The sequence below is a fragment of the Paramormyrops kingsleyae genome, chromosome 13, assembly GCF_048594095.1.
Source record: "Paramormyrops kingsleyae isolate MSU_618 chromosome 13, PKINGS_0.4, whole genome shotgun sequence".
NCBI classification, from domain to species: domain Eukaryota; kingdom Metazoa; phylum Chordata; class Actinopteri; order Osteoglossiformes; family Mormyridae; genus Paramormyrops; species Paramormyrops kingsleyae.
Window position 1 is genome coordinate 12,833,414 of NC_132809.1, and position 26,760 is coordinate 12,860,173.

The following is a 26,760-nucleotide window of genomic DNA, read 5'->3' on the forward strand; positions in this document are numbered from 1 at the left end:
AAACAAATCGCAACCAAGTCACTCCTGGGGGGGGGGGGCAGTAATTATACCCCAAGCTTTGGAAGAATAAACAGTTATCTAAAGTAATGTGTGGGTGACAGCTTTAGCTTAAATGATTAATTAATTATTTGGAGTCCAGCTATGCATCACGTATGTAGAGTAGGAGTGTTGTTGTCTTCCTGAGGACTGAGATGCAGGCTGAGGCCTGGATTTTGTCTTCATTGCATGGGTGGAGGGACAAAGCTTCATTTAGGGCCGGACTTGTAATGTCGCAAATACTTGTGCAGTTACACATAAAAAGTACATTAGATCCAGACCCCTTAGTGCAGCAGCAATGTGCTGCATGTGTCAGGCTAGCTGTCAAGTTCATGGAGACCCCCCCCCCCCCCCACTCAGCTGGAATTTGGATTTGCCCAGTCAAAAGCAAAAACAACTATGGCAACCCAAATGACAATAAACACTGACTATTCCCCCTGTGACTGGGTCACCTCCACTGGGGGAGGGTGGGGGGAGGGGTGCTCTGACCAGTGTTTCCATTGGTCATAAGTGAAAGAGAAACAGATTTAAGCACATTTCTTTCCACCAGGATAGTCGAGTCAACATACAGTGGCAGAGGGGGTAGAAAAAACCTTATATACACAGAGCTGGAAAAGAGCTGCTCCAACCCTGCCTTAAAACAAATGCGAGCTTTCCTGTCCATGATGCAGGTGGCGCCTCCCTGTGGCCAGGAAATTACAGGCACCCCATCCTAATCCTTTGAGTCACTTCCTGCTTTCCACCAGGTAGGAAGTCATGTGACCTCGACCATGGTGATGAATGGATTGACAGCTAAGCCTGTTTCACAAAGCTAACTTTCTTGCTTAGCTGGATAACTTTTTGGATTTATGGTACCCCAGTTGAAATGGACTTTATCTTTGATCATTTACATTTAGCCCAGACTACCTCAAATCTGACATGTTATCCAGCTAAGCAACAAATTCTGCTTTGTGATACAGGCCCCAGTAAAACCAGTAACAAGACCATGACTGTATCAGAAATGTATATTTTCTCCTAAACATTGCTTGGGCTACACTGTTGCTGCTGTATGCAGCTTATTGGTCAAAAATACACTCAGAACGACTCACTTACAATTGAAAGATTACATTGTATTTCTCAGTGTGAACATCCACGCTCACCTTTGGTCAGAAGGTGGAGTGGGGCAGCTGGGATTCCAGTGTGTGTTTTCCTTTGTTAACATCATAATGTGGTTTTATTGTAAAGTACAGCAGTGTTATCATAATCCACACATCCACACAAGTCCAAATACTCAGACTCCGAGTTGCTGGCCTGCTAATTTGGCTGCTAAGCTCCAAGCTTCTTAAGGACTGTTAGAAATCGTGAACACTGCTGTTCCTTCCTTCAAAGCACTGCATGCCAAACCGGTATGTTTTCTGGTCCCCGAGAGGAGTCTGGTGCCGGTCTCGGCAGCCACAGGCAGGAGCAGCTCAGTGCTTAGTGGGCTGGGCTCGTCACAAGAAGGTAGAAAGTTCAAGCCGGTGGTGACGTTCCGGGACTATGGAGTGGGAGTTTCAACTTTTTCATGTCTGTAGATCAGTCTAAGTTGTAACAAAAATTTCACAGACCAGTACAATGCCCAGGGTGGAGGTGTGTGTGGGGGGGGGGTGGTTTCCTGGCAAATCGCTTAACAATTTCGTAACTTTAGCCATTTCCATTTTTTTCAGATGCAAACAGAATGTGAATTCCGCAGCCTGCTGGGATACTGACTACAGGACAGGGATGCATTTCCCAAGTTCTCCTGTTAGCAGCTAACATAGTCAGATCCATTAAGTTGCAGTTTCCAGCTATGTGAGTTGCTAATGCAGTTATGCTTTTGGGAAATGCACTCTGGTACCAGGGCTGCCAACTTTGGTCAGGTCTGCAAACACTTGCTCGCACATTCACATGTAGGTAACAGTTTTATCACCTTGTAAACAGTCTGTAGGGTTTGCAAACCACCCCAGTGCTTTTGATGTAGCTAATTTTAGGTTTATAATGGAAAAACACAGATTTGCCATAAGATTTCTTGCGTTGGTGTGAGAGTCTGAAAGCGTGAGTGTCATGCCAGATGCATAAGAGTTGGCAACCTTACAGTACTGGTCACAGAACCCCTACTGTAGAGTATGGACTGGCCCCACTGGGGAAGCAGAGTGTGTGGTTGTTTAAATACAAGTGTGTACTGTTGTACAGCAATGTTACTCTGGGGCTTCTGTAACCGCTAAGCACTGCCACATAATTTCAGCACAGTACCTCCTGAAAATAACAAGTGGGGAGGCTCGTACATGCATCGGGGGGGTTGTGTGTGTAATCCTCTGGGCTGTTTGGCTGTTCAGCATGATTCTGTGTCTCATTATGTCCAGATGCGGCTGCACATCCAGAGACACACCGAGAAGCAGGCAGCACAGGCGAGCCAGTGTTTCTCATCGTAAATGGAGAGGCATCTGAGCAAACAGAGCCAGCGTGCCAAAGGGTGATGCTGGGTGGGTTCCCTGTGTTCTTTGGAAAAGAAACACCCCCATGTTTGTTTCGTGGCCCAGAAACCCGAAACCTCGTTGTTCTTGGAAGGAGATATTCGATCCATTTCATCGTCTTCCTGGTGGTACCATTTGCACAATTTGCCAATTACAGGCCGTAACAGGTTCCTATGTGTCACCCCATGTTTGAATAATAATATTTATTTAAAAAAATAGCTGTGATGCAGTGATATGAGTGATACGGGAACTGTGGAATGTGGCGGGAAACGAGGCGGCAGGAGATGGAAAGCTCACATCTGACTGTCAATCCACTTTCGCGCCTGTCGCTGGTGCCGTTTCACCAAAAAACACTCAGCTGAGGCTGACGGGTTTTAAATAAGCGCTGAGAAGGACGTTTGGGGCGCTAACAGGCTGTGTGGAAAAAAGGGGGCATTCAGAGCTAAAAAACAGAAGCGACAAAACAGCTGTGTGGAAAAGCGTCCGCTCAGCATGCCGCGATCTAACGACAACACCAGGAACGTGGGCGGGGGCTGAGGTGGGGTGGGGTGGGAAGGTGGGGTGCCGGCGTCCATGACAAGGAGGTGGGGCATGCAGGGGGGGCAGGTTAAGAGGCGTGCCTGCTGTCTAAGTGCGGCTTCATTCAAGAGCAGTGACGTCACCCCCGGAAGGCTGCTGGGGTGTTTCTGGAAGGCCGTCCTGTGCAGATCACCCGGCGAGGCTGGGCTGTAACTTGAGGCCAGGAAAGCGATAGAGAGAGAGAACGAGAAAGAGAGAGAGAGGGAGGGAGGGAGAGAGAGAGAGGGAGGGAGAGGCTGAGAGAGTTATGTCAAACCAGCTGAGCTCAGAAAGTAAACAGAGCTCGAGACTGAAGCATGCTTTCCGCGGGACGCCAGCTGGTCGCTCTCCGCAGGGGGACACGTGCGTCCCCTTGCGCCGGCAGCGGCGCCCTCTGGCATCTCCTCCTCCTCCTCCTGGTCTTCGTCGCCCGGGGAGCAGCGTGGCCGCGCGGTAAGAGCCCAAGCAGCCGCCTCGGCTTTCCGTCTCTCCTTCTCCGTGGGTCTCTCCCAGCTCTTTGTTTGAGAAGGGCAGCATCAGCATTCCTCTGCCCTTAAAGAGCAGGGAAAGATTCCCCCTGGCGTGTCTCCCCTCTTCACTGTGCCGCTTAGTTTCCTGCTCCACTGATGGAAAGGAAGCTCCATCAGAGCTCCTTAGGTGCTGCTGTCTTTGAAAGATGAAACATCAAGGTGTCTCCTGTCTGGAAAGTTTGGGAAGTCTGAAGTGTTTCAGTCTACTTTTTTAGCTATAATCTGCCCTAGAGGCTTTCTCTGAAACCTGCCGAGTCAAAAGGTAACCACTTAATTCTTTTCAAGGCCAGGATACAATATATGCTGTATATTTAATCCCGAGGGTCCTTGACATGCACTCAATAGCTTTGCCATTTACGCACTGCGTTCATTCAACAACTGCGCTGCTGTAACAATATGCTTTCCTCGTGACAGATTTAAAGGACCACTATCTGGTCAGACATTTCTCAGCATAACATAACATAAGAAATGAAATGGCCGGCTACAGCCCGCATCATGTACCGACATATCCGACTGCAAGGCTTTCTATATGGTGTTCGTACTGACAGAGATCGGCCGTCTTTTGTTAGGAGATTAGATTTCATTTGACCAACGCAGGTGTTGCAACCAAGGAAATCGACCCAAACGTGAATGGTTGAGAAGATCAGGGAAGTACTTGTAGACAGTGATGGATTCTCCTGAAGCACATGTTCTCCGTGATGGTTGTAATACATCTCCCAAAAGGTCTGCAGGGTTTGCTGTATGGTAGGATCACCGTCACCAAGAAGAAACCTAGGAGGCAAGAGGTTGGCATGACTAAGACTTTCCCGTTTTTGAAAAACGTTGCTTTCTTCCACAACAGGTCATAATGAAGTCAGTTGGGCAACAGCACAGAGATGATGTAATCTGGCTGTTTCCAGGCAAAGAGGTGTCAACAATACATCTAACGGAAAGCTTGCCTCTGGAGATCTGAAAGCAGGGCGTGCAAAAATGATTAATCAGCATTTTCCCTAATACCTCCTGCCACATCAAAAAAATCCTCCCCACATCTCTAACTGTCTCATGCCCAACCCCCCCCCCCCCCAAACTCTTGGTTTTCCCATCACACAAGCTGTCCGCACATCTTCCGTTTTTGCCAGAGAAGAGGTTAACTGTTCTTAGTGTGTTTGGATTACAGCCCTCATACCCCAACCCCCCCCCCCCCCCCCCACACCCTTACCTGCGGTAAGTCTTTGGAAGTGAGAAAAACAGAGGCCACATACAAAGGAGACAACGCAATCAGCACTCAGAAAACTGCTGTGCAGTTATTGCGTTTGCATACAAGTTCAGGTTGGGATTTAGCTCTATAACATATTTCACGCTGCTGTTTGACGTAGTTTTTGTTTTTAGAAGGTATAGATGCACAAAGGAATTGAGCTGATGACAGAACTACAGGCTACATGGATTTTTTTTTTATTGCGAGCATATGGTGCTTGGCAGCTGCTTCAGTGTTAGTTTTTTTTGGGAGTTATTTAGGGGTGAGCCCCCTTTTTTTGGATGTACATCCTCACAGGATTTACAGGATGCCTGCGGGAGCTGTCCTTTCCACCGCTGATAAGACCGTCAGGCGTAAAGAGGCCAGAAAGTAGTATGAAAACACAGCGTTGACTTGAGGCTGTCACTTGTCTTGGGCAACTTGAACAGAGTCAGTCACTAATAGTTATTACAAGTAAGAGGTTAGCTGTGTTCCAATTCAGGGGCTGCATCTTTCAAAGGACGCGGTGGGCGTAGCCTTTGTCAGTTGCGTTCTTCTAAAAAATTTTGCAATGAATCTTGGGATAAGTTGGACCACAAAAGGATCCATTGGGTGGATCCTTCGCGTTCACGAATAGAAGGACTCGTTTCAAGGTCGCATCTGAAGGAGACTTCGAAATGGGACAGACTTGTGGTGCTGCTGTGATGCATTTGGTCTTCAAATGCAGCTTGAAATGGTACATATCTATAGTGTGGTGATTAGGAGGGGTCCTAAACTTGGCGGCCAGAAGGTTGCCAGTATGAAAACCACTATTGTTACTTTTGAGAGCTATCTAGCGGTACAAACTGTAAAAGGCACATGAATCGCTTTGTGAAAAAAAAAATTAGCTGCCCGGCATGTAAATGATACAAAGTCATGTCATGTAACGTGATCTGAATCAGATGTGCCGGCTCCTAAATCAGACCAGGAAAATGATGTGGAGTGCAGCTGTATGGAAGCCTCAATGCAGAGCCCTGAACAAACCCTGCAGGAGCAGGGAGAACAAGCTGCCCGCACCAAGCCTCAGGGTACAAGCGCAGATGCTCTGAATCTGGGTTTGGATATCTGGCGAGAAGGTGTGACTAATCTGATTGTGGCTCTTTGCTTTATTTTGGCAGAATGAGGGGGTTGCTGCAAAAATGACCAAGGAAAATAAGCGCTAAATCTGTAGCATGGCAGCCTGAATGTACGTGTATGGATAGTCAGATGGCTGGAGAGGACTGAGATCTCTGCAGGGTGTCCCAGAGAGAGATGTACTTCTATGGGGGAACGGTCCTGGTAACACTCTCTGTATGCTGGACAGAATTCGCTGGTTCGTTCTGCCAGGGGGCATCAGTTTCCACCCTGTGACTGGACTGTTTCCATCATGGACTGTTGCGCTTTCTGTTCCGTTACCTCCATCAAAAATTCAACATCTGGAATGGAAAAAACAGATACTAATTACATAAGGCCGGCAAGCCCCAAAACCTACAGAAGACCCGTGTTGGGAGAAGTGCATGGGCTGGAAGAGAACTATGTTTGTTACTACTGCTCTCACAGTTACCTTGGTATATGCACGTCGCGTGCCAGGAATGTCGGTGTGCAGGTTTGCAGTTCTTACTGGTAAAAGGAGCCCAGATGAGCACGGTAAAACCTATTCCAGAGAAAATTGACCTTTAAGTGCTGTTCCACTGTGTGTGTTTTATTTTTTTTTTATTTGGGCTAATGATAAACCAAAGAGATAAGAGCTATAATGACTGCATAACATCAGAGGACTAAACGCTTGCTGAGCTGCTACCTCAGGAGGAGTAAACAAAGTCCAGACCATTTTTTGGGCTCTGCGCCTTCAAATTACAGGCACACATGTGCCAACGATGCCTGCTTTTATTCTACGTGGGTCTGCCGACTCCCTATTTACGCACGGTGTAAATACAAAGGGTCCAAACTGGGAGGGGTGGGGGAAACTTCCAGAGAGGCATCCAGTCATACTCAGGGAGCAATAATGTGGCTCCGAGTCTTTGATTTACAAGTTATAATGAGAAAGAAGAAACTTGGACCCACACACATCAGGCCGTTTCTTAAAAAAAAAAAACACCCCCCCTCTTAATCCCAAAACAATGTCATGTGCCACATAGCCCTTGGAGGCCTTTAAGTAAAACACAACACAAGCTCATCTCTTGATCTGAAGCAACTTGCCTGGATTCCAGCTTCACGTTGTAACTGCTTCTGCTACAGGGACTTGGAACGGGAGAATCAGGAGACCTGAAAATCAAAGGACGTCGGGGGGGGGGGGGGTGTTAGTAACATCAGGGCATCTCCCCCCCGACACCTTTTTGTATATTAGCCTAATTGTTGCCTGCGGACGTGGCCAGTGGTGATGGTACAAGCTATCGATTGGGCGGGTTGGAAGGGTGTGGAGCGAGGGGTTTAAAATTTTCAGTCCAGGTAAAACTATCCATTAAAACACCCCTAGTCCCCGGTTAACCTTTCACACTGCTTTTGCATGCATCAGGGCCGTGGGCAAGAACCTGTCGCAGATTATCACACAGCCAGAATGAGTCCAAATTCCTCTCTTCCCACCTCCCCAATGAAAGCAAACGAATGTATTCATATTTGGCCCCATATCTATAATGAAGCAATTCTGATGCTCAGTGGTGTGACAGAATATCCTCCATCGAGACGGCTGAGCCAGCGAGCGTTTGGCCACATTATCCATTGTGTAAGTCGCTAGTCTGCCTGCCATGTTACATCACAGTCAGCGCATTAACGGCATCAAATCCTGGGAATGAGCTTAAAAGCGCTGGACAGTTTAAGTGGATTATCGGGGACGATAAACACAGCAACGAAAGAGCACCATTACATCAGCTGGGAAGGGTATACACTGTAATCTTTCCTTTAGAATCTGGCTGATTCTCGGATAGCTGGAGCTGCCACATGCATCATCCGGTGAATACCTTTAATGCCCAGTGTGGCAGCAAGCAAACTGCACTGGGGATTGAAGCTGTCCTTCCAACCATACTTTACATATTAGATTCACGCAGGCCTTGGGGGTAGATTGCAAAACTGCAAAGAAGCTTGTTGCATTCATTTCCACAGAAAACCATTATGGAAATTGTAAACACTGGCAATTTACCCCGAGTAAATGAATATAATTGACTCCAGTTCTTGCATAGTGCCTATAGGATAGAAAATGTGTTTTTTTACCCCAAATAAGCAAACAATACTTTATTGTCACTTAATTTGCACTGGAGAGGTTTGTGGCTCCTGATGTCTGTCTGGAAGAGAACCCCATGAAATGATTTTAAGGAGTGTCTGTCAGAAAATCCAGAACAAGACCCAAACGTTTTTTATCGGCAGCAAAGAGACTGCAGCCCATTAACCCACCATGGCGACAGCTAAACTTCTGAATACTTGGCAGAGGTGTTACAAAGTTCCACGCAAATAAATTGCCGCATAGAGAAAATGGTCATTATATGTGAGGAGCAGTGCCGCTTTTTCTGCCCTTCAGTGGGGAGGTGCATGGCTCTGGGAGAGAGGTATTCAACCTGTGTGGGCGGGGGGGCGTCCACCTAGTGGAGCATGAAGGAATTGCAGGGGGCTGCAGGTTAGGTGCCTGTGTCTGGGTTTGGAAGGTTGTAAGTTTGAATCTCAGTAGACTAATCACTCCAGGGGGCTAGGATAAAATGGCTGATAGTGTGAGCCGACCTCAAACTGTCCCCACCTATAGTGTGTCTCAAAGGAAAACCATAACTCAAAAAACAGGGAATTCTGAGATACTTTTATCTGGCGTTTGTACAAGTATCATCAGGACAAAAAACACACATATTTGCAATACAGTTACTTATACTCTCATCTCAGAAGAAACAGAACTGATGATATAATTCACAGCTTGCCATAGCTGTTTTTGTTAACTTTATGTTTCACAATAAGAAAATGTGAAAAAGATGTATTTTTGTTGCCCTTTAACAATTAAATCAGGAGCATTTTCCTCACAGTAAACAAATATTATTTTCCTTTTTGAAAAAAAAAAAATTCTTGAGGGAATCGCAAATATCTGGATGAAGGAGAAGAGTGTATTTTATTGCATTGTTAGTGCTTAAAATGGCCTGAAAATCACAGATACTCGCTGCACATATGTCATGACATTCTCCAGCTGGTTGTCCACACAGAGAAACACATCTATTAATCACGTCAACCGCTGTGATTCACCATGGAAGCTGGCGTGCGAGCAGACGGGGTGGGGGGTTACCATCAGGCACAACACTCAGCTGATGGGATTACCAAGGAAAAATACCAACAACCTCAAGAATGAAGAAGTATTTGGCCCACAAACTGTGCAGGCCTTTGGCAGAAGACGGAAGTGGCTGACCTCCTCTCACCCCTAAAGCCATGCGTTGAAGAGAAATCAGTGGTTCCCAGAGACTTTTGCTGGAGAGACTGACCCAAGCCTACAGAGTTCTGACCAAGCCTGTGGTGGACAGGAATGTTCAGAACTCTCCAAGCAGAGGAGGCACCCAGAGTGGATTGAAACTGCTTTTGTTTTGCTTTTTTTCCATTTCTACGCTGTAGTCCTGTCTTCGTCTTCTGAGTTACATAATCGCCGGCACTGAGACAAAGACTCTCTCCTAGAACTCGCTGACCACCTCGCCTACCCCCACCCTCTGGCTGTTTTTCCAGTGAGTTCCTCAGACATGAGGAGGCTGGGATAAACACAGACGTTAAGCGGGGGTCAACCCCCCCCCCCCCCACACTGCTCAGCGGCAGGAACAGGAACAGGTCAACGACCTTCCAGAGCTTGATGTGATGTGTGCCATCAGCTTGCAAACATTACTCAATAGGAAAACAACAATTAAAGCTGAATTTCTTGGAAATGGGTGGCCTGACTTGCAGATAAATTACTGCAAAGAAACAAACACAGTGATTAAGAGGGAGTTCAGCTGAAATCCACAAGGACAAATACTGGGGATCCCAAGGTTACACCAACCCTGCTGGCTTTCCTCCTCCACGTTCTCCAGACCCTGAGATATTTTGCAGTTAACACCTGCAGGCTGGAGCCTTCTAACGGGCAACGCTGTCAGTCGCTGTGTCGGGGAGCCTACTTCTGCTGAATGGCACCTCTGTCTGTCAGACTACAGATTTTGGTACGATTCCTGCCCCGGCTCTGAATGGAGCATCATGTGCCAAGGCTGCTGCGAGTACGACCTCATCCGCTGCAAGTGCCCCACTCAGGGGTCGCCGGTGGGCTATGCAGTGCCCTGCTGCCGGAATGCTGTCAATGAGTGCGACCCCTGCATCATCCATCCAGGTAAGGGTGCCCTCTCCTGTCATCCTGCCTTGTAAGAGTAGATGCATCCGTCCATGTTCAATGACTGCTTATGCAGTACAAGATGGTTACATAAGGAACAGGGCAGGGGACACTTTGGACGTCAGTCCTTTACAGGGCACACACTTACACACTATGAGCAATTTAAAGATTATCACCTAACCACAAGATTTTAGTAGGGAACCTGAGAAGACACAGGGAGAACATGCAAACTCCACACAGACCAATTTGAAGTGAGGAGTATGTTACATATATATGACATAACAGGTGATGTATATCATGTTCTACCTCCTGGTTTCACTTGGTTTTACAACCTACATGAAAAAGTCATAATAATAAACATGTGATTCCGCATTTCGGGAAGCAGCACATGTTCACAACCAAGTGTGAAGTTGTGAATTTGTTTTATAAACCTGATAGGTTCAGTCGTAAATCAGTGACTTGCTGTCTCCATGGAGACCTGCCCCCAACGGTCGTGGTACTCATGCCGACACGTGGAGGACGCGAGACCTTGGGCCGGCAGCCTCAGTCCCGTGAGTCTGAGTGACAATCCAGGCTCCCTTTAGCATCGGGCCCTCTGGGTTTCGGGAGAATTTCCATTTCAGGTTGGAATCAGTGTGAATTCCTCCCCATCCTTTCTCGAAAGTAAAACTGATGACATTCCCAGGTCAGATGACAGAGCTTATGGGTGCAGACACAGTCTGCGTTTGCGTGTGCATATTGGGGAGGGGGAAGAGAGGACGGCTAAAAACCTTTCAAATAAAGGAGAAGGCAAAAAGTGGACGTAATAAATCAAACATTTCGTTCAGGTTGCAGGAAAGAATTTCATCTCTGCGATAACCTCCTTTCTTCATCCTCTCACCCTCTGTATCACCATCTCTGACTCTCACCCTCATCTCTCTCTTGCTTTTCATTTGCCATCTGTGGACTCCTCCCCACTCCTCTCATCCTCTCTACCGCCCCCTGCAGGTTGCAGCATCTTCGAGAACTGTAAACGCTGTAACAATGGCACATGGGTGGCCAAGGACGACTTCTTTGTCAGGGGGAAGTACTGTGCTGAGTGTCGGCCCGGCTGGTCCGGAGGCGACTGCATGAGTGAGCATCTCGTGTCCTCCTTTCCTTTCGTGTGTTTCAGATATTAAAAATGAACACGGAAGTCACTATGGAGCTCAGGAAGAACAGCTTCCAGAAGACCTCGGGTACATCTGGGTGATATGATCAGTTAGCTCAGTGCTGGAAAGCCCTTTACTTCACATCAGTGCAGCCCTTCCTGTTTAAATTTCTCTCCTGACAGAGAACAGCTGAACCCGTGTGTGTTTGAATGTGTCCCTTTTTCCAACTTCATCTCTCCCTGCTTTAGGATGCGGAGGAGTGATCAGGAAGGCCCAGGGTCATGTGGTTTTGGAGAGCTACCCGACAAACGCACGCTGCGAGTGGACGCTGCAGGTGGAAAAGGACTTCACCATCGAGCTCAGGTAGCCACTAACAGACACCCTCCTCCACTGCTCCTCAGTGACACACTAACAAAACCCCTCACCATCAGGCAAAACATATATACACAGGAATACATAGTTTATCATTATATTAAAATATTTTTTAAAACATATCATTGCTATTGCAACTAAAACAGATCGGAAAGGCCTTATATCTGCTGTTAACATTACCGTCCAGCACAAAACATTCCTTGCTTTAGGTATCACAGTCATTTGCTCCCGCTGAAGCGGTCTGCTTTGAAAGTAAAACTTGGCCCCCTGATACCATCCAAATGTGATGTCAGGTCACCAGCTGCCACCGGGCTTTTAGAACTTAACTTTTACACAAACCATGTCAGCCAGCGGAGTTGGGCGTTAGCTTAGCACTAACATAGCTAATCAGCGTTTTCCCTTTAGACACCTGTCTTCTAAAAAATGACTCTTTTGTGGAGATTTTACAACGCGCATGAAGGTCATAAATGAAATTACTCTCCGTTTTTGACTTATGTCAGCACTCCTGAATAATGGACTGCCGTCGCTTATTTATAGCTCCTGGCACGTGCAGGCGGAAGCCCACCCGGTAATCTGCTCCCGCGCGCCGTTCCTCTTAGCTCTCAGCCACCGTGACTGAAGCTCCACAAAGTTTTACACCGACATTTACCGACAACGCCGGCTGCTTTTCCACCGTCGTGGAGGTTGGAAAATGTCTACCAGCTACGTACCGAAAGATAGCCAGCATCTAATCTCTGGTTTTTCTTAAATGTCTATGTGTATGTTATATCTTTAAGTAAAAATTGGGGCTAACAGATTTTTTTCCAGATTTAGAATGATTTATGAATAACTTCATCGCTTATTAAGGATTCTTCTGTCGGCTTGAATTTCCGGCGTACGTAGCCCCCGCAGCCCGAAGTGATGCCGTGCGCCCTGTCATATTTATATTCTCGCGACTCTGCTATTCGGCCGCTTATGCGCGTTCAGGTGTCCTCCGTCCAGCTGTTGAGTCCACGCGCCTCTGCTGTTCGGCGTCGTAAGCGCGTTCGCGTGCCGTCCGGTCCGCGGGTAGGTACGCGTGCATTTCCTGTTTGGCTCCGAACGCGCTTTCGTGTGCTTGACGCAATAGACATATCCTTTATTATATGAAAATATTTGAGTGCTTGAGTAAGTAAAATTAAGCGCTTAGGTGGGACACGGTTCGCTGTTTTGACTAGATATTTTGGACTTTCTTTTCAAATCAAGGGTTTTGGCAGCATGTTGTACGAATCCATCTATCCATCCATATTCCAGTCATTTATTATAGTTAGGGTCGCGGGGGGATGTAGAGTGAACCCAAAGTAGTAAATACCACAAGGCATGACTTAGGTATAGAGATGTGCATTATTTCTGAAACTTTTTTGTACCTATATGGAAAACTCCACCTTCCATGCAAGTTCTCTTTGGGGCTGGAAGACAGTTTTATTTCAGAGAAATATTTACTGTTATTGCTACTGAAATTCTTCTGGGATCTGCTGCATTTGTTACTGCATGCTGAACCAAAGTTATCGGTCTCAGATTAAGCTGGCTAAAAGCTTCCGATTTTTATTTAAGTGTTTGCTTGTGTTTGGACCCGTTTCTCAGTGACGCACAACAGCTGAGAACACTTATAATTCTGTCCTGTTAGCGAAAGTTTGCACTATTTGAATGTTTATATATTTAATGAGAAAATTGGATTATTCTGTCTTAAAATATATTAAACTCAGGCATTGTTTAAAATATCATTTTGTGGAGTGTAATCTAATATGTGTATAATATAGTAATAATAGTTGTTAGAATGGGAAATTTACTAAAACTTGCACACAACACATGGTTTTAAAATAGAAAATAGTAAACATTTGTTACATTAGTGCAAGTAGAAATTTCAAAACAGGTGCATTGTTCATTTTTCACATGTCCGACTGTAACCTCAAGTGAAAATATTGTGTTTTTAGAAGAAAACAACAGCTTTTATTTATTCCTAAGTAATGAACTAATGAAATTGGAGTCTATACTCCATCATAGGAAGAAAACTGGTTAAATAACTGGATCAGTAAATATCATCTAAGAGTAATATTATCTGACCGTGTAGATTGCATTTTGGAAACTTTGCAAAATGACAAATGTTTTAAGTCAATAGTCAATTTATGTTGGAAAAGGTATCCACAAATTCAGATGCTGAATATGTAGCAAAGGCAGTTATTCTGGAAAATTGCATGGATAAAGAGTAATAAGTGAACAAACTCACCACACCAGCATTAACTGTCTAATGACTGCCATCTGGATGTAATGCATATTCTAAAGGGAGCTATTTTAAGCAACAAAATATAGGCGTTCATTTTTTTTATAGCTAGCACTATAGATGATAATGTTTTTATTGTAAGCATGTAGGGTGTTTCCTTATTAAATTCAAAAAGCAACATCTGCTTATTTTTAAGTGTCACTTACGACTGCAGAAAATATTTAATATTCGGTCATCCTAATAGCTTGGGACTGTAAGACTCCCAGACTTGTTACTTCTAATTGCCTGCAGTGGAAACCAGTATGATGTCAACGGAGAGCTTTTGCCAGTTTTAATAACTCTCTTCTCGCACTGATCCTTTTAACAGGCTAAAAAATAATATAAAGGTCGGTTTGCGGAGAATAAACGTGGCTTATTTAATATATCATGACTTTCATTTTCATAGTTTCACCAACAGGAGGAAATTACTTGCACTATTCACACCTCCGTGGAACAAAGGGACTTGTGTGAAGAATGACGTCGGGGTAATGCGTAATCCTGATTTGGGGATTTATCAGTCGTCTAGAGGCATCAAACAACAGCCAGGTGGCAGAGCCTTAGGGAGCGTGCCCCAACCCCCCGACCCCAGAAAACTTCCCAGCTGGAAAATTAGTGTCCTGGGGCTACTGGTTTTGGAGCATTCTAGCTTCTGCAGAGATAACGTCATGATTGCTTCAGTGTCCAATCACGGCTGCTTTTCTGTAGCTTCCGGATGATCAGTCTGGAATTCGACTACAGCTGCCGCTACGACTACATCGAGGTGCGAGACGGCGACGGCCTGAGCTCCCGCGTCATCGGCCGGTTCTGCGGGAACGAGCGCCCGCCGCCCATCCTCAGCTCCGGAAACTCGTTGCACATCCTCTTCGTCTCGGACGGCTACAAGAACTTCGACGGCTTCTTCGCCACATTCCAGGAGAGCTCGGGTAAGCGGTGGGGGTGAGGGGGCATTTTCCTGGCAAGCTTATTATGACCAAGTGGCGAGCTCCCGGGAATCATCGGATTACCTTTTCCGCCATCCCGGGCACTTGCCAGACATCTGCTTGGGCCCTTGACCGTGCAGTCTAAGAACAAAGCCCTTTAAATAACTTTGAGCTGTTAAGCCCCAAGACTCCATCCCCAGGGCCCCATGGACCAGCTCCCTACTCCCGAGGCACGTCCGTTCGGGTCACACTTTTCGTCTTGCTCCACCTTTCCTTTTCTTAACGGCCGCTTTCTCTCTCCTTTTGCCGTTCTGTCATCCGCAGCGTGCAGCTCCTCCCCCTGCCGCCACGACGGGACCTGCGTGCTGGACTCGTTGGGCTCGTACCGGTGTGCGTGCCTGGCCGGCTACACGGGCCGGCATTGCGAGAATGGTAAGCCGCACCTGCCACGTCTGTGCCGGGACGTCGCGGCCGATCTGAGTGCGAATAGTTTCCACAGCAGCTGCGTGTGACGCCGTGCCCTTGGCGTGCTCTGTCTGGGTCCTGCCTCGTCAGCTGTTCTGGGCTGGCCTGCATGTGCCTGAAATGAAAGGCTTGGACCCTCTTCAACTGTACTTAATTACACCCCACTCCCATCTCCAGAAACCATGTCAATGGAAGCCAGGAGTCTCTTTTTTCCCCTCATTTAAAAATAGATTTATCTTAATGTCTTAATGAAAGTCAGTTGGATTATGAGATTAGCTCACTTTTTGTGGCCAGACGGTGTCATGCATGCTACTATACATCATCTAAATCTCAACACAATTCAGGTGAGTTTAGTTGCTCTAAGTAGTTAAGCTTAGTGAATCTAATTAGAGGGCGTGCTTATTCTGTTCATCTGCGCTTTTACAGATAGGCTCAACTTGGATTCTTAAAAGTCTCATTTGGAAAGCACACTTAACCTAATGTATCTATTCCGAAAGGACGCTATAACACTAGTTGGTAAGTTTATAAGGGTGAAAGGATGCTGGACTGCAGCACTCTGCTTCTGCTCTTATCCAGCAGTGAAGCATTTCTGTTTAGGGAAAGTCATGTGACCTGACATAAATAGCCAGCCGAAGGCCCGGGATCGTGCCCACTGGCAGCTGACAGGCCTGCGGGTGACCACATGGGGCACTCAACAGAAGGTCGCTAGGTCAAGTCCCAGGAAGTGGCTGTATAAAAGCCACAGCTAAGCTTTTCCAGATGAAGTCCTGAATACCGGTGTATTGTCATTTTTGCACAGCCTATACCTTTCAGACACACTTTTTCTCTCTTTTAAATTTGATTCCAAACACATGCCCTTTGCTCCCGTGAAATAGTAGCTCAGTAAGACCCTGGTTTGCTGATCTTTTTTTTTCCAAGGAGAACGTACCACAACGACCTTCCTAATACAAACTTGTAGCTCATAATGGAGTCTCACAGTGGAATTTTTACTCTGCATTTGTCATATCTACATCTTTGTGAGGTCTGGTTTAAAAAAAGTTAGAACATCTACTTAAAATCATCTAAACTGTAATGTCACATCCATCCATCCATTCATTCATGCATTTCCTGAAACTGCTTGTCCTATTCAGGGTCATGGGGGGTCCAGATCTGAGCCAATCCCGGGGGTTATGGGGACAAGGCAGGGAAGACCCCAGGGTGGGGCGCCAGGGGGGACTCGGAAAAGCCAGGGGGTGTTTCCTATAGACTAGTTGGCTACTTTGTTTTGGGTCTTTAATGGCCTCTTTTCAGGCAAGATATTTTCCTTGAAAGCAGCATTTGAAAGATTATTTAATGTTCTGCAGAGTCTGAAATCTCTTAAAATGCTATTTCCAGTGCACTGTTAAAAGCTAACGAGAGTCCTTTAAAATTTCCTATTACTGCAGAGAATCAGTCCGATGATTATTTTTCCTTAATTAACATTCCAGCACTAACACACAGCTTAGACACCAGTAGGAACTCCATAGTGGAAGCCTTTTCCAGTGCTATTCTGGGACCTAGAGCTGCCTGAACCTCTGATTTGGCATGATGCTCCCGCTGTTTGGCATGCGTGTTCTAATATGCCTGCTTAGGACAAATGAGTAACCCTACAGTTAAAAGGAAACAGAGCTGACCGTTTACGTATTTGGATGTTAATGACAGGAATTCTGCAAGTAAAGCGTGGTGCTAAATTCTGGGCTTTATTAGGGCCTGACTGATTTTCCGGCCTTTCAGGAAACTCTCTTTGAAATGAATTCAATAGAATTAATCCCATGCTTCAAAAAATAATACAAATTAATTTAAAACTTATTCATAAGGAAATATCAGTTTAATATTCATCACTTTGCTAGTCAAATGCAAGCCCCTGTAAATATTTTGGATTTAAATAACACATTTTGCCTCAATTCGAAATGTTGTTAAATTTGACTTTGCTTGATTATTTGTTTTTCTAGAATTTTATACTCATACCCCAGAGAATCTTATGTAATCCAATAGACTGTGTCAACATCTGGAACCTATTAACGCATAGCATATTTTAAATATAACTTTGTTGGTATGATGGGTAGTTCTGTTCCAGATGTATGTGTATATTTTTTTTTCCAGTGCAGTGATAATAAGTCACATACATATTAAAATATAGCTTCAAAATGTCTGTAAACACACTTTAGTGTCTGTACACACAGACCTAACCTTAACCATAAGTAACCAAACAAAATGCTTTTAACGTTTTTAGTTTTCTGATGGCATTGGCAGATTGTTTTTTAATATTCAGGTTTATTCTCTGGGGACCTGAAAAATGTCCCCACAAACTAAAAAAATAACAGGTTTTACCACATTGTGGAGACATTTGGTCTCCATGATACGGTAAATGCAGACACACAGACACACAGAGACCTGTACTCGTATCTCTGTGGGGACCATCCATTCATTTCTATGGACAAAACCCTAATTCCAACTATGACAACCATAACCCCTACCCAGCTGTAACTTTAACCATAAGTAACCAAACAATGGACACGTCTTTTGACATTTTTAGTTTTTTTATTGTAGTTGCAGATTTTTATGAAATTTAATTTCCCCTTGTAGGGACAGAAACTATGGTCCCCACAACGTCAAAATAACAGATTTTTAGCACATCAAAGGGACATTTGGTCCAAACACACACACACACACACACGTCGGGTAAACATATCTGTATGGGGACCGCTCATTCATTCCTATGGAAAAATGCTAATGCTAACTATGACAACCTTAACTCGTCTTCCATTCACTGACTCCAGACTCAAGGCAGACACATCATAAAAAATATTCATTAAAGTGGAAAATGTAAATGTTAAATAGGATTTATAATGCAGACTGACTATTCCTCTGCCCCAGCGAAGTGTTAAAACAGTGCTGTGTCCAATTTCCCCCAGTGGATGAGATGCTTCCTAATGAGCCCAACAGACTAACACAGCTTTTCCTCTCCAGTTCCAACTCTCCTAGGATTTTTTAAAATGTAAAATGCCCCATTTGACATGTTTTTTTTTTGCAAACCGGGCTCTTGGTTCTGACTGAAGCTGCCAGGTTCAGTGGCTCATATATGGGATCTGGTGATTCTGGGAGTTAACTGGCGAGAAGATATGTGAGCTGTATTTGAACTGTCTGTGCTGAGGAGACGGCAGAAGTCATACTAGCTCAACTTTACAGTTAACTATTAGAAGATACAGCAGGTTCAGGACCTGAAGGTGAGGTAGAGGTGAAATGATGATTTATGTATATTTGGGGATCTGTAGACAAAGAAGCCCCCCGGCATGGTGCATGTTAGTATTGGTGTGATGTTTCAGTGCATACTGCTCCTCTCTTGGTGTTTCTGTGAGGTTTCATTGCACCCTGCCCATCTGTGGTGAAGCTGTCTGTTTTTGTGTGGTGTGTCATTGCACCCTGCCCCTCTGTAGTGTAATGAACCTGTTGGTGTTTGTGTGATGTTTCATTGCACCCTGCCCCTCTGTAGTGTAATGAACCTGTCGGTGTTTGCGTGATGTTTCACTGCACCCTGCCCCTCTGTGGTGTAATGAACCTGCTGGGTTTGTGTGATGTTTCATTGCACCCTGCCCCTCTGTGGTGAACCTGTCGGTGTTTGCGTGATGTTTCACTGCACCCTGCCCCTCTGTAGTGTAATGAACCTGTCGGTGTTTGCGTGATGTTTCACTGCACCCTGCCCCTCTGTAGTGTAATGAACCTGTGGGTGTTTGTGTGATGTTTTATAGCCCACTACCCCTCTGTGGTGAACCTGTCGGTGTTTGTGTGATGTTTCACTGCACCCTGCCCCTCTGTAGTGTAATGAACCTGTCGGTGTTTGCGTGATGTTTCATTGCACCCTGCCCCTCTGTAGTGTAATGAACCTGTGGGTGTTTGTGTGATGTTTCATTGCACCCTGCCCCTCTGTGGTGAACCTGTCGGTGTTTGCGTGATGTTTCACTGCACCCTGCCCCTCTGTGGTGAACCTGTCGGTGTTTGTGTGATGTTTCACTGCACCCTGCCCCTCTGTAGTGTAATGAACCTGTGGGTGTTTGTGTGATGTTTCATTGCACCCTGCCCCTCTGTAGTGTAATGAACCTGTGGGTGTTTGTGTGATGTTTCATTGCACCCTGCCCCTCTGTAGTGTAATGAACCTGTCGGTGTTTGCGTGATGTTTCACTGCACCCTGCCCCTCTGTAATGTAATGAACCTGTCGGTGTTTGCGTGATGTTTCACTGCACCCTGCCCCTCTGTAGTGTAATGAACCTGTGGGTGTTTGTGTGATGTTTTATAGCCCACTACCCCTCTGTGGTGAACCTGTTGGTGTTTGCGTGATGTTTCACTGCACCCTGCCCCTCTGTGGTGTACCTGTCGGTGTTTGCGTGATGTTTCACTGCACCCTGCCCCTCTGTGGTGAACCTGTCGGTGTTTGTGTGATGTTTCAGTGCACCCTGCCCCTCTGTAGTGTAATGAACCTGTCGGTGTTTGCGTGATGTTTCATTGCACCCTGCCCCTCTGTGGTGAACCTGTCGGTGTCTGTGTGATGTTTCAGTGCACCCTGCCCCTCTGTAGTGTAATGAACCTGTCGGTGTTTGCGTGATGTTTCATTGCACCCTGCCCCTCTGTGGTGTAATGAACCTGACAGCGTCTGTGTGATGTTTCAGTGCACTCTGTCCATTTGTAGTATAAGAAACCTGCTGGGTTTTGTGTGATGTTTCATGGCACTCTGCCCCTGTGTGCTGGACATGTCCCTGTGTAATGAACCTGTCTGGATTTGTGTAACTGTAACGTAGCCCCCCATATATAGTCAGCTAGTCTGGGTTTGTGTGACCATAGCGTAGCCCACCTATGGTATACTGAGCCTGTCTGGGTTTGTGTAACTGTGCAGTTGTGCTGTGCAGCAAGCCCCCCACACCAGCCCATGGAACAATGGAGGGTCTTCGCCTATACTTCGGGGCACGTGTCACCTTTCGCTGCAACCCCGGGTTCGTGCTGCAGGGCGCCTACACCGCCACCTGCCGCCTGGACGGCACCTGGAGCAGCCCTGCTCCCGAATGCGGTAAGAGGCCGGCGAGGCAGTGTGAAGACCTTATGTCCACCTGCTGTTACTTGCTGGGCTTCACATCCTGGAGTGGATAGGACCCTCATAAACAGCAACGGCCCTCGATTGGACGAACAGAACCTGCAGTGTCTGCGATGTGAGGTGGTCAGGTGGTGCAAATGGGCACAATGACATTCCGGTACTGCGAAATGTCCAATGGGGAGTCAGCAAAGGAGAGTCATGGGAGTGTTGTCTGACATCGTACTGAACGTCCCCCCCCCCTTGCTTTGTCAGTGCTCGTGGAGAAAAAGAGCTGCCCTATCCCCGAGAAGCCTGCCAGTGGGGACTACTTCCTAGTGTACGGCCCGGAAGACGTGCTCATCGCCGTGCAGTACCTATGCCACTCACCCTACATGCTAAAGGGACAGTCGCAGAGCTCCTGCCTCCCTAACAGCACCTGGAGTGGACCGGCACCGCTTTGTGTCAAAGGTGAGTCCATGCATACACAGACATGCCGCTTGTCCATCGTCTGCCACTTCCTGTCGAAACCCCGCCCCCACTCTGTACCATGAGGACCTGTAACAGGCTGAGTCAGCACAAGACATTCTCCATTTGTAGTTGCCTTTTTTTATCTCTGCCCTGATTGAAATTTTTTTTTATCAAACTTTCAGTTCACTTTTTTACCTGGTCTGATTATTTTTATGGTGACTATTGGATTTCGTTCAGTTTTTTCTATGTATTTGTCTCTTTATGGAAGACGATTTTGCATCAGTTTCAATAATATTCGTTTAGGGCTTAAAATATTTCAGTTGTACTTTACCATTTGTTGTAGGTTTTCATGTTTTTTCCACCGACTATGTTGAGTTGTTAAAGGTATTAACCTTGGGGCTGGGGACTGGAGAGACGTCTGGAAATTAACAAGCTGTCAGTATACTCACATTAGCTGCTGTGTCAGCGCAATCTGCCGTTCCATTTCTGTTTTATCACTCTCTGGGTGAGTCTGGGAGGAAAACAGCGGGGGGGGGGGGGGCGAATGACAGTGATGGGGACATCGAGGTTCTGCGTACATGGAGTGCCGTAAATGGGGTGGAAACCCTGAACAGTGGAGGGGGGGGGGGGGCAGACATGGACAAAGGTCTGGGAGCACTCTAACACTCTAGGGAGGGGGAGCTAGTCTATCTAAGCTTCCTGCTCACTGATAATGATAAAATGCATTTTCAGACATCAAAAATATTCCATTGCAACCAACTCTGCACTATCAGGGCAGTGTGTGAACAGGAGCAACTCACAAACACTGGCCCAGCACGTCTTAAATACAACAACTTGCTTATTTAAAGATTTACTGCTGGGAAATCACAACTTACCAGCTACCGGTAATGATAATTAGTTTCACAAGTGTGAGCACCTGACACCAATTAGCATATGCGTCTGGCGCCACCACTAGAGGGCGACAGAGGCTTTGGCCTCATTTTGTGTTAAATTGCATGGTTATAAGGTTTTGTAGAAAATCAGAAGAATCAGATATATAATATGTATGTATTTCAATATAAGTTCTGATAGATATTAACTGATGCACAGAATGTGCTCTTTAATAACCTTTTTGCAATCAGTACATCACAGGCTTTTGTACTTAATTTTTTTCCAGTGAAAGAGGTAGATAAAGAACAAGACAAGGAGCATGACAAAGAGAAAGGTTTAGGCAAAGATAAAATCCCAAGCAGCACCGGCCATAAAGATAAAGACGGAACCAAGGGCAGCATCAGTAAAAATACAACCAGCGAGAAAGACCTGGGGAAGGAGTCAGTAACTGACAACCTGAGCGTCCACGGTAAGTTTAAAGCCTCCTTGCTTTGCCCAGATGATAAGCAGCAGTGCAAGGGGCCGTTTGACAGGAGCGTTGTAGTCTGCAAAGCCCTGCACGCCATCTATTAGCGCCTTAATTAGCGTGTGATTTACATAGTGTAACGATACAGTGCTCTGGATGATGGCAACTTTTCTGTAGATTTTGGAAAATGTGATTCAGAGCTGCAATTTAGAGGGCAATTCATTAGCAGGAATAGTGGCTATTGCTAATTACTTGTTAAGCCAACTATTGGTAATCGAGTCTGGGAAATATACTGGAATGAAAACCAGAAACCATAGGGCTAGAGACAAATTTCATGAGACACATTTTTTTTATAGCATTCCCGGTCTGTCGTTCTGTCTGTCCATCTCACTGCATGCTTGTTTGTCATTCTGCTTGTCTATCTGCCTGCTTGTCTGTCTGTCTGTCTGTCTATCTGACTGCCTGCTTGTCTATCTGACTGCCTGCTTGTCTGTCTGTCTGTCTATCTGACTGCCTGCTTGTCTGTCTGTCTGTATTTCTGACTGCCTGCTTGTTTCTCTGTTTGTCCCCCCCATTGGTCGACTGTCGTCTCACTGCACAGAATCTGAGCGGCACCGCTGCCCCCTCCCCTCCCGGCTGCTAAATGGGTACCATCAGCTGGTGCTGGGTTTAGATGGGGCTCCCGACACCATGGAGTACTTCTGTAACAACTCGTATGCCCTGAGCGGCTCGGCACAGAGGACATGCCAAGCAGACGGGTCCTGGAGTGGCAAGCAGCCCCTGTGTATCCGCGGTAGGCCCTGTGTCCCCGCATGGCTGGCACCTCATATTATATACCCAAACTTAATCACACACTACCAGATATTATCAGTGGTATAATAATAATAATAATAATAATAATAATAATAATAATATATAATAAAAACATGCCATACCCTCTGAATACCCATCATCCAGTAACCAGCTACATGCCCCATGTTCCTCCAGCCTGCCGGGAGCCCAAAGTGTCAGACCTGGTGAGACAGAAAGTGTTGCCACCCCAGGCCCCATCCAGGTGTGACTCCTTTTCCTACCTTTTCCTACCCCCCATCCCCCCCCAGGTGCTTGTGACTCGTGACTGATTTCCGAGCTGGGTCCCCAGCTTCTGTTCCATTAACAAACCATATTATTCAGGTATTTCTTAAAGTGACCAACGGGCTTGTAAATATTGTAAAAAGGGACTTCATGAAAAATCACGAGATTTGAATTAAATAAGGGTTTTAAACAGTGGGAGGGGTGAGTCTTTGATTTAGTCCAGAAAGCAGAACTACTCTGCTGGAGTCCCCCCACCCCCGTGCCTCTCAGGATATGGCCGTCAGACACAAACACGTCAAACACGACACATGCTATTTGCCTAAGAAGCGACTGTCTTTAAAACATGGAGCACAGAAAGGCTTGGACAGGGTCTGTAAACTTCTCTCCCAGAAGGACTTCTTTTCATTTCGGGGTGGGGGCACAGCCGATGACTCATGTCGGGCCTCTGTAAACACCACAGCCTCCGCATGCACAGTCAGGCTTGGGGGCCGTTACAGAATTTGCAGATGCCCACACCCAGATTCATTGATGTCCCACTCTGACATGTCCCTCCTCCCCCTGCTGGCACCACAGGTTAAGCCCGGTGCAAAAGTTCTACTCGTCCTCCACCGTCAGGAAGGTGTATGACCCAGTCGTCCCAACAAAGGGTCCCCCGGTGCTGGCCGAGCTCCCCCAGGGCTATCACCACCTGTACACCCACATAGAGTACGAGTGTGCCTCCCCCTTCTACCACCACTCTGGCAGCTCTCACCGCACGTGTCTCAAGACGGGCAAGTGGAGTGGGCGTCATGTCTCCTGCTCACCAGGTGAGGGCAGCAGAAACTATGAATTGACAGCTATTCAGAAGTAAGGCATGGATTTCCTGTACAGTACCCTTTATACAGCCTCAGGGACTCTAGTGATGAAAACACAATATTATCAAGCCTTTAGGTGTACTCAGTAAAAAGATTAAAATAATATTATAATCTCAGGTGATTTTACCGGGGGTGAAATTGCACCCCCTGTTGGTCAAATGAAAATGCAATTGGAACATATTAAGTTAAATAAAATTGATTATATTTTGAAGTTATATTTGGAGAAGAGGTTTGTGCTGGTCAGATCAGTGTGTAATAATAATTTATTGTAAATGTATTTCCTATATATTTATCTGAATGAATGAGTGACTGGAGTCTCTCACCCTGCATACCCTGGGAGAGAAGCCTGGAGTCACATGTGATTGTAATATGGGTTCAGTGAGGCGTCTGGGGTGCTGATGGTGGCTCTCTGTGAGCCTACAGTGTGTGGGAAGCTGAGCAGCTTCAGCGCGCGGAGGCCGGCCGACACACTCTGGCCCTGGCACGCTGCCATCTATAGGCGCTCCAGCGCCGGCATCGCTTCCAGGATCGCCAAGAAGGAGAGCCTGGCGGCAGGCCTGGGGAAGGAGGCCCTTGGGGGGAAGGGGTCTCTAGAGGCGGCCGTGGCGGGGGCGGATGAGGAGGAGGAGACCGGGATGGGCGGCTGGCAGCTGGTGTGCAGTGGCGCCCTGGTGAACCAGCGCAGCGTGGTGGTGGCTGCCCACTGCGTGACAGAGCTGGGGAAGGCGCACCCGATCATCCCCGCCGACGTCAAGGTGGTGATGGGGAAGCACTACAGGAGCGAGCTCAGGGAGACCAAGAGCCTGCAGCACCTGCGGGTAGGAGGGGCTCTGCTGAGTGGGGGCGGGGTCACGCTGCCGTACACGTGATCTGATTGGCTGGCATGCTACCGAGGTCAGTGCCCATGACCCAGGGCTAAGCTGCTGTGTAACAGCATAGCACAGTTTGTGTCATTATGGTTTAAAATATAACCTAGGAGTTCCTAAATGCACGGCAAGATAGTACAAAATGTGCCTTAGAGTAGGCCAGAGGACCACATTTGGCAGGCCTCTGCTTGGCCTGATAACATGAAACCCTACATTTAAAGAGAAGTTTAATAAATTATACATTCCTTTTCATCTGAGGCTTTTTTTTATGATGAAATGTGCTCCCGTCCTGCTCCCCAGCTTGGTGTTCAGCTGTAAAACAAAAGAGATACATGCAAAAGTGATTGTGAAAGAAAGAGTTTGCAAAAGGCAGATGGTATCCATTCAGGGATTTTCTAGGGGGGTAGGGGCAGCTTGATTTGTAAGTCCGTAGCTGCCCCCCCCCACCCATAGTGCATGTTGGTCCCTGTGTGTGTAGGTGTCTGCTGTCCTGGTCCACTCTAACTACGACCCACTGGTGCTGGACTCGGACCTGGCGGTGCTGAAGCTGCTGGATAAGGCACGGGTGGGCGAACGCGTGCTGCCCGTCTGCCTGCCCGACGTGTGGGAGGGCCAGGCGGCCGCGCACCAGGCCTACGTAATCGGCTGGCCCATCCTGCCAGGCGCGGGCGGCACGGAGGCCGAGGGCACGGCGCGGGCGGGCCTGGTGGAGCTTGCCGACATGGTGGCATGCGAGCGGCAGTTCGCGCAGCACGGTGCCGCCATCGGCGTCACAGACAACATGCTGTGCGGCCGGCAGCACCCGCGCGCCCTCTCCGACATCTGCCCCGCCGACACCGGGGGCATCGTCATCCTGCCCGCCCCCGATCACCCCGAGGGCCTTGAGGAGACCCGTCGCGTTTGGACCCTGCTAGGGCTGGTGAGCTTCGGCTACGATCGGCGCGCCTGCAGCCCGGAGCTCTACACCGTCTACACGCGCGTTTCCAGCTTCAAGGACTGGATCCAGAGGAACATGAAGTAGGGCTCCTCACGGGTCCCTTCTCAGTCCTCGGATCAAGCTGGGGCCTCGCTAAATTAAACGGCAACACTGGACCCTGGGGCCCTGGTTTAACAAGCAGCGGCGGAGATAACCGGCCTTCTCACTGGGTGCTCGTGACTCGTGACTGACCGGGGGGGCGGGTCTCCAGCTTCTGTCCCATTAGCATACGCCACAATGTACATATACTGAACTGTATTATTCAGATATATCTAAGAAGACCAACGGGCTTGTAAATATTGTAAAAAGAAACTGTGTGAAAAATTATGAGATCTGAATTAAATCTGTGTTTAATACAGTGGGAGGGGTGAGACTTTGATTTAGTCCGGAAAACAGAATTAGTTTGCTGGCAGAGCCCCCCCATGTACCTCTCTAGAGCTCCACAGGCCTCATCAAGCACAACGCATCTTATTTGACAATTTATTTTTGAGTAACTGGAAGAAATCTATTGAATTAAAATTATTTGTTTTGCATAGAATATTGTTCGAGCCCAAGTCCAAAGATGAACATTCAGTAGTGTGAGGTGAGCTGGAAGTGAGTCATTTATGTATGATGGCTAGGTGATTAGCACTGTGGTATCACACCTACACAGGGATTCAAATGCCAACTTCCCTTCTGCATGTATTTCCTGTGTTTTGTGTGACTTTCTTTTAGCGGATCAATAATGGCAGTCTGGGTACTTTAAATGTTGGTAAAAGTGGTTTATACATGCTCAGTATGATACATGCTCACTTTGGCCAGTAGTTTCCG

The 26,760-nt window shown here is 46.9% G+C and overlaps 1 protein-coding gene across 2 annotated transcripts; it reads left to right on the forward strand.

The window, feature by feature from the left end:
- The first annotated feature begins 3,202 nt into the window (after positions 1 to 3,202).
- Positions 3,203 to 26,308, forward strand: LOC111859444 (inactive serine protease PAMR1). 2 transcript variants are annotated; one of them, XM_072698225.1, is made up of 14 exons: positions 3,205 to 3,518; positions 9,955 to 10,131; positions 11,119 to 11,244; positions 11,510 to 11,624; positions 14,617 to 14,834; positions 15,156 to 15,263; positions 20,203 to 20,373; positions 20,650 to 20,844; positions 22,001 to 22,183; positions 22,782 to 22,973; positions 23,168 to 23,234; positions 23,828 to 24,060; positions 24,532 to 24,926; positions 25,453 to 26,308. In XM_072698225.1, the coding sequence occupies exons 1-14, from the start codon at positions 3,383 to 3,385 to the stop codon at positions 25,993 to 25,995; spliced, it is 2,859 nt and encodes a 952-aa protein (XP_072554326.1). In that variant the 5' UTR covers positions 3,205 to 3,382; the 3' UTR covers positions 25,996 to 26,308. The 2 variants fall into 2 exon arrangements, with proteins under 2 accessions (XP_072554327.1, XP_072554326.1); XM_072698226.1 differs by lacking the exon at positions 20,203 to 20,373 and having other exon boundaries at positions 3,203 to 3,518.
- The last annotated feature ends 452 nt before the right edge of the window (positions 26,309 to 26,760 follow it).

What these genes read in the sequence shown, in the direction of transcription:
- LOC111859444 (XM_072698225.1), top strand. Translation starts at nt 3,383, where the DNA reads ATGCTTTCCGCGGGACGCCAGCTGGTCGCTCTCCGCAGGGGGACACGT. An exon ending in CCCCTGCATCATCCATCCAG is followed by an intron (nt 10,132 to 11,118) that starts GTAAGGGTGCCC and finishes CGCCCCCTGCAG; the next exon opens with GTTGCAGCATCTTCGAGAAC. An exon ending in GGCACCGCTTTGTGTCAAAG is followed by an intron (nt 20,845 to 22,000) that starts GTGAGTCCATGC and finishes ATTTTTTTCCAG; the next exon opens with TGAAAGAGGTAGATAAAGAA.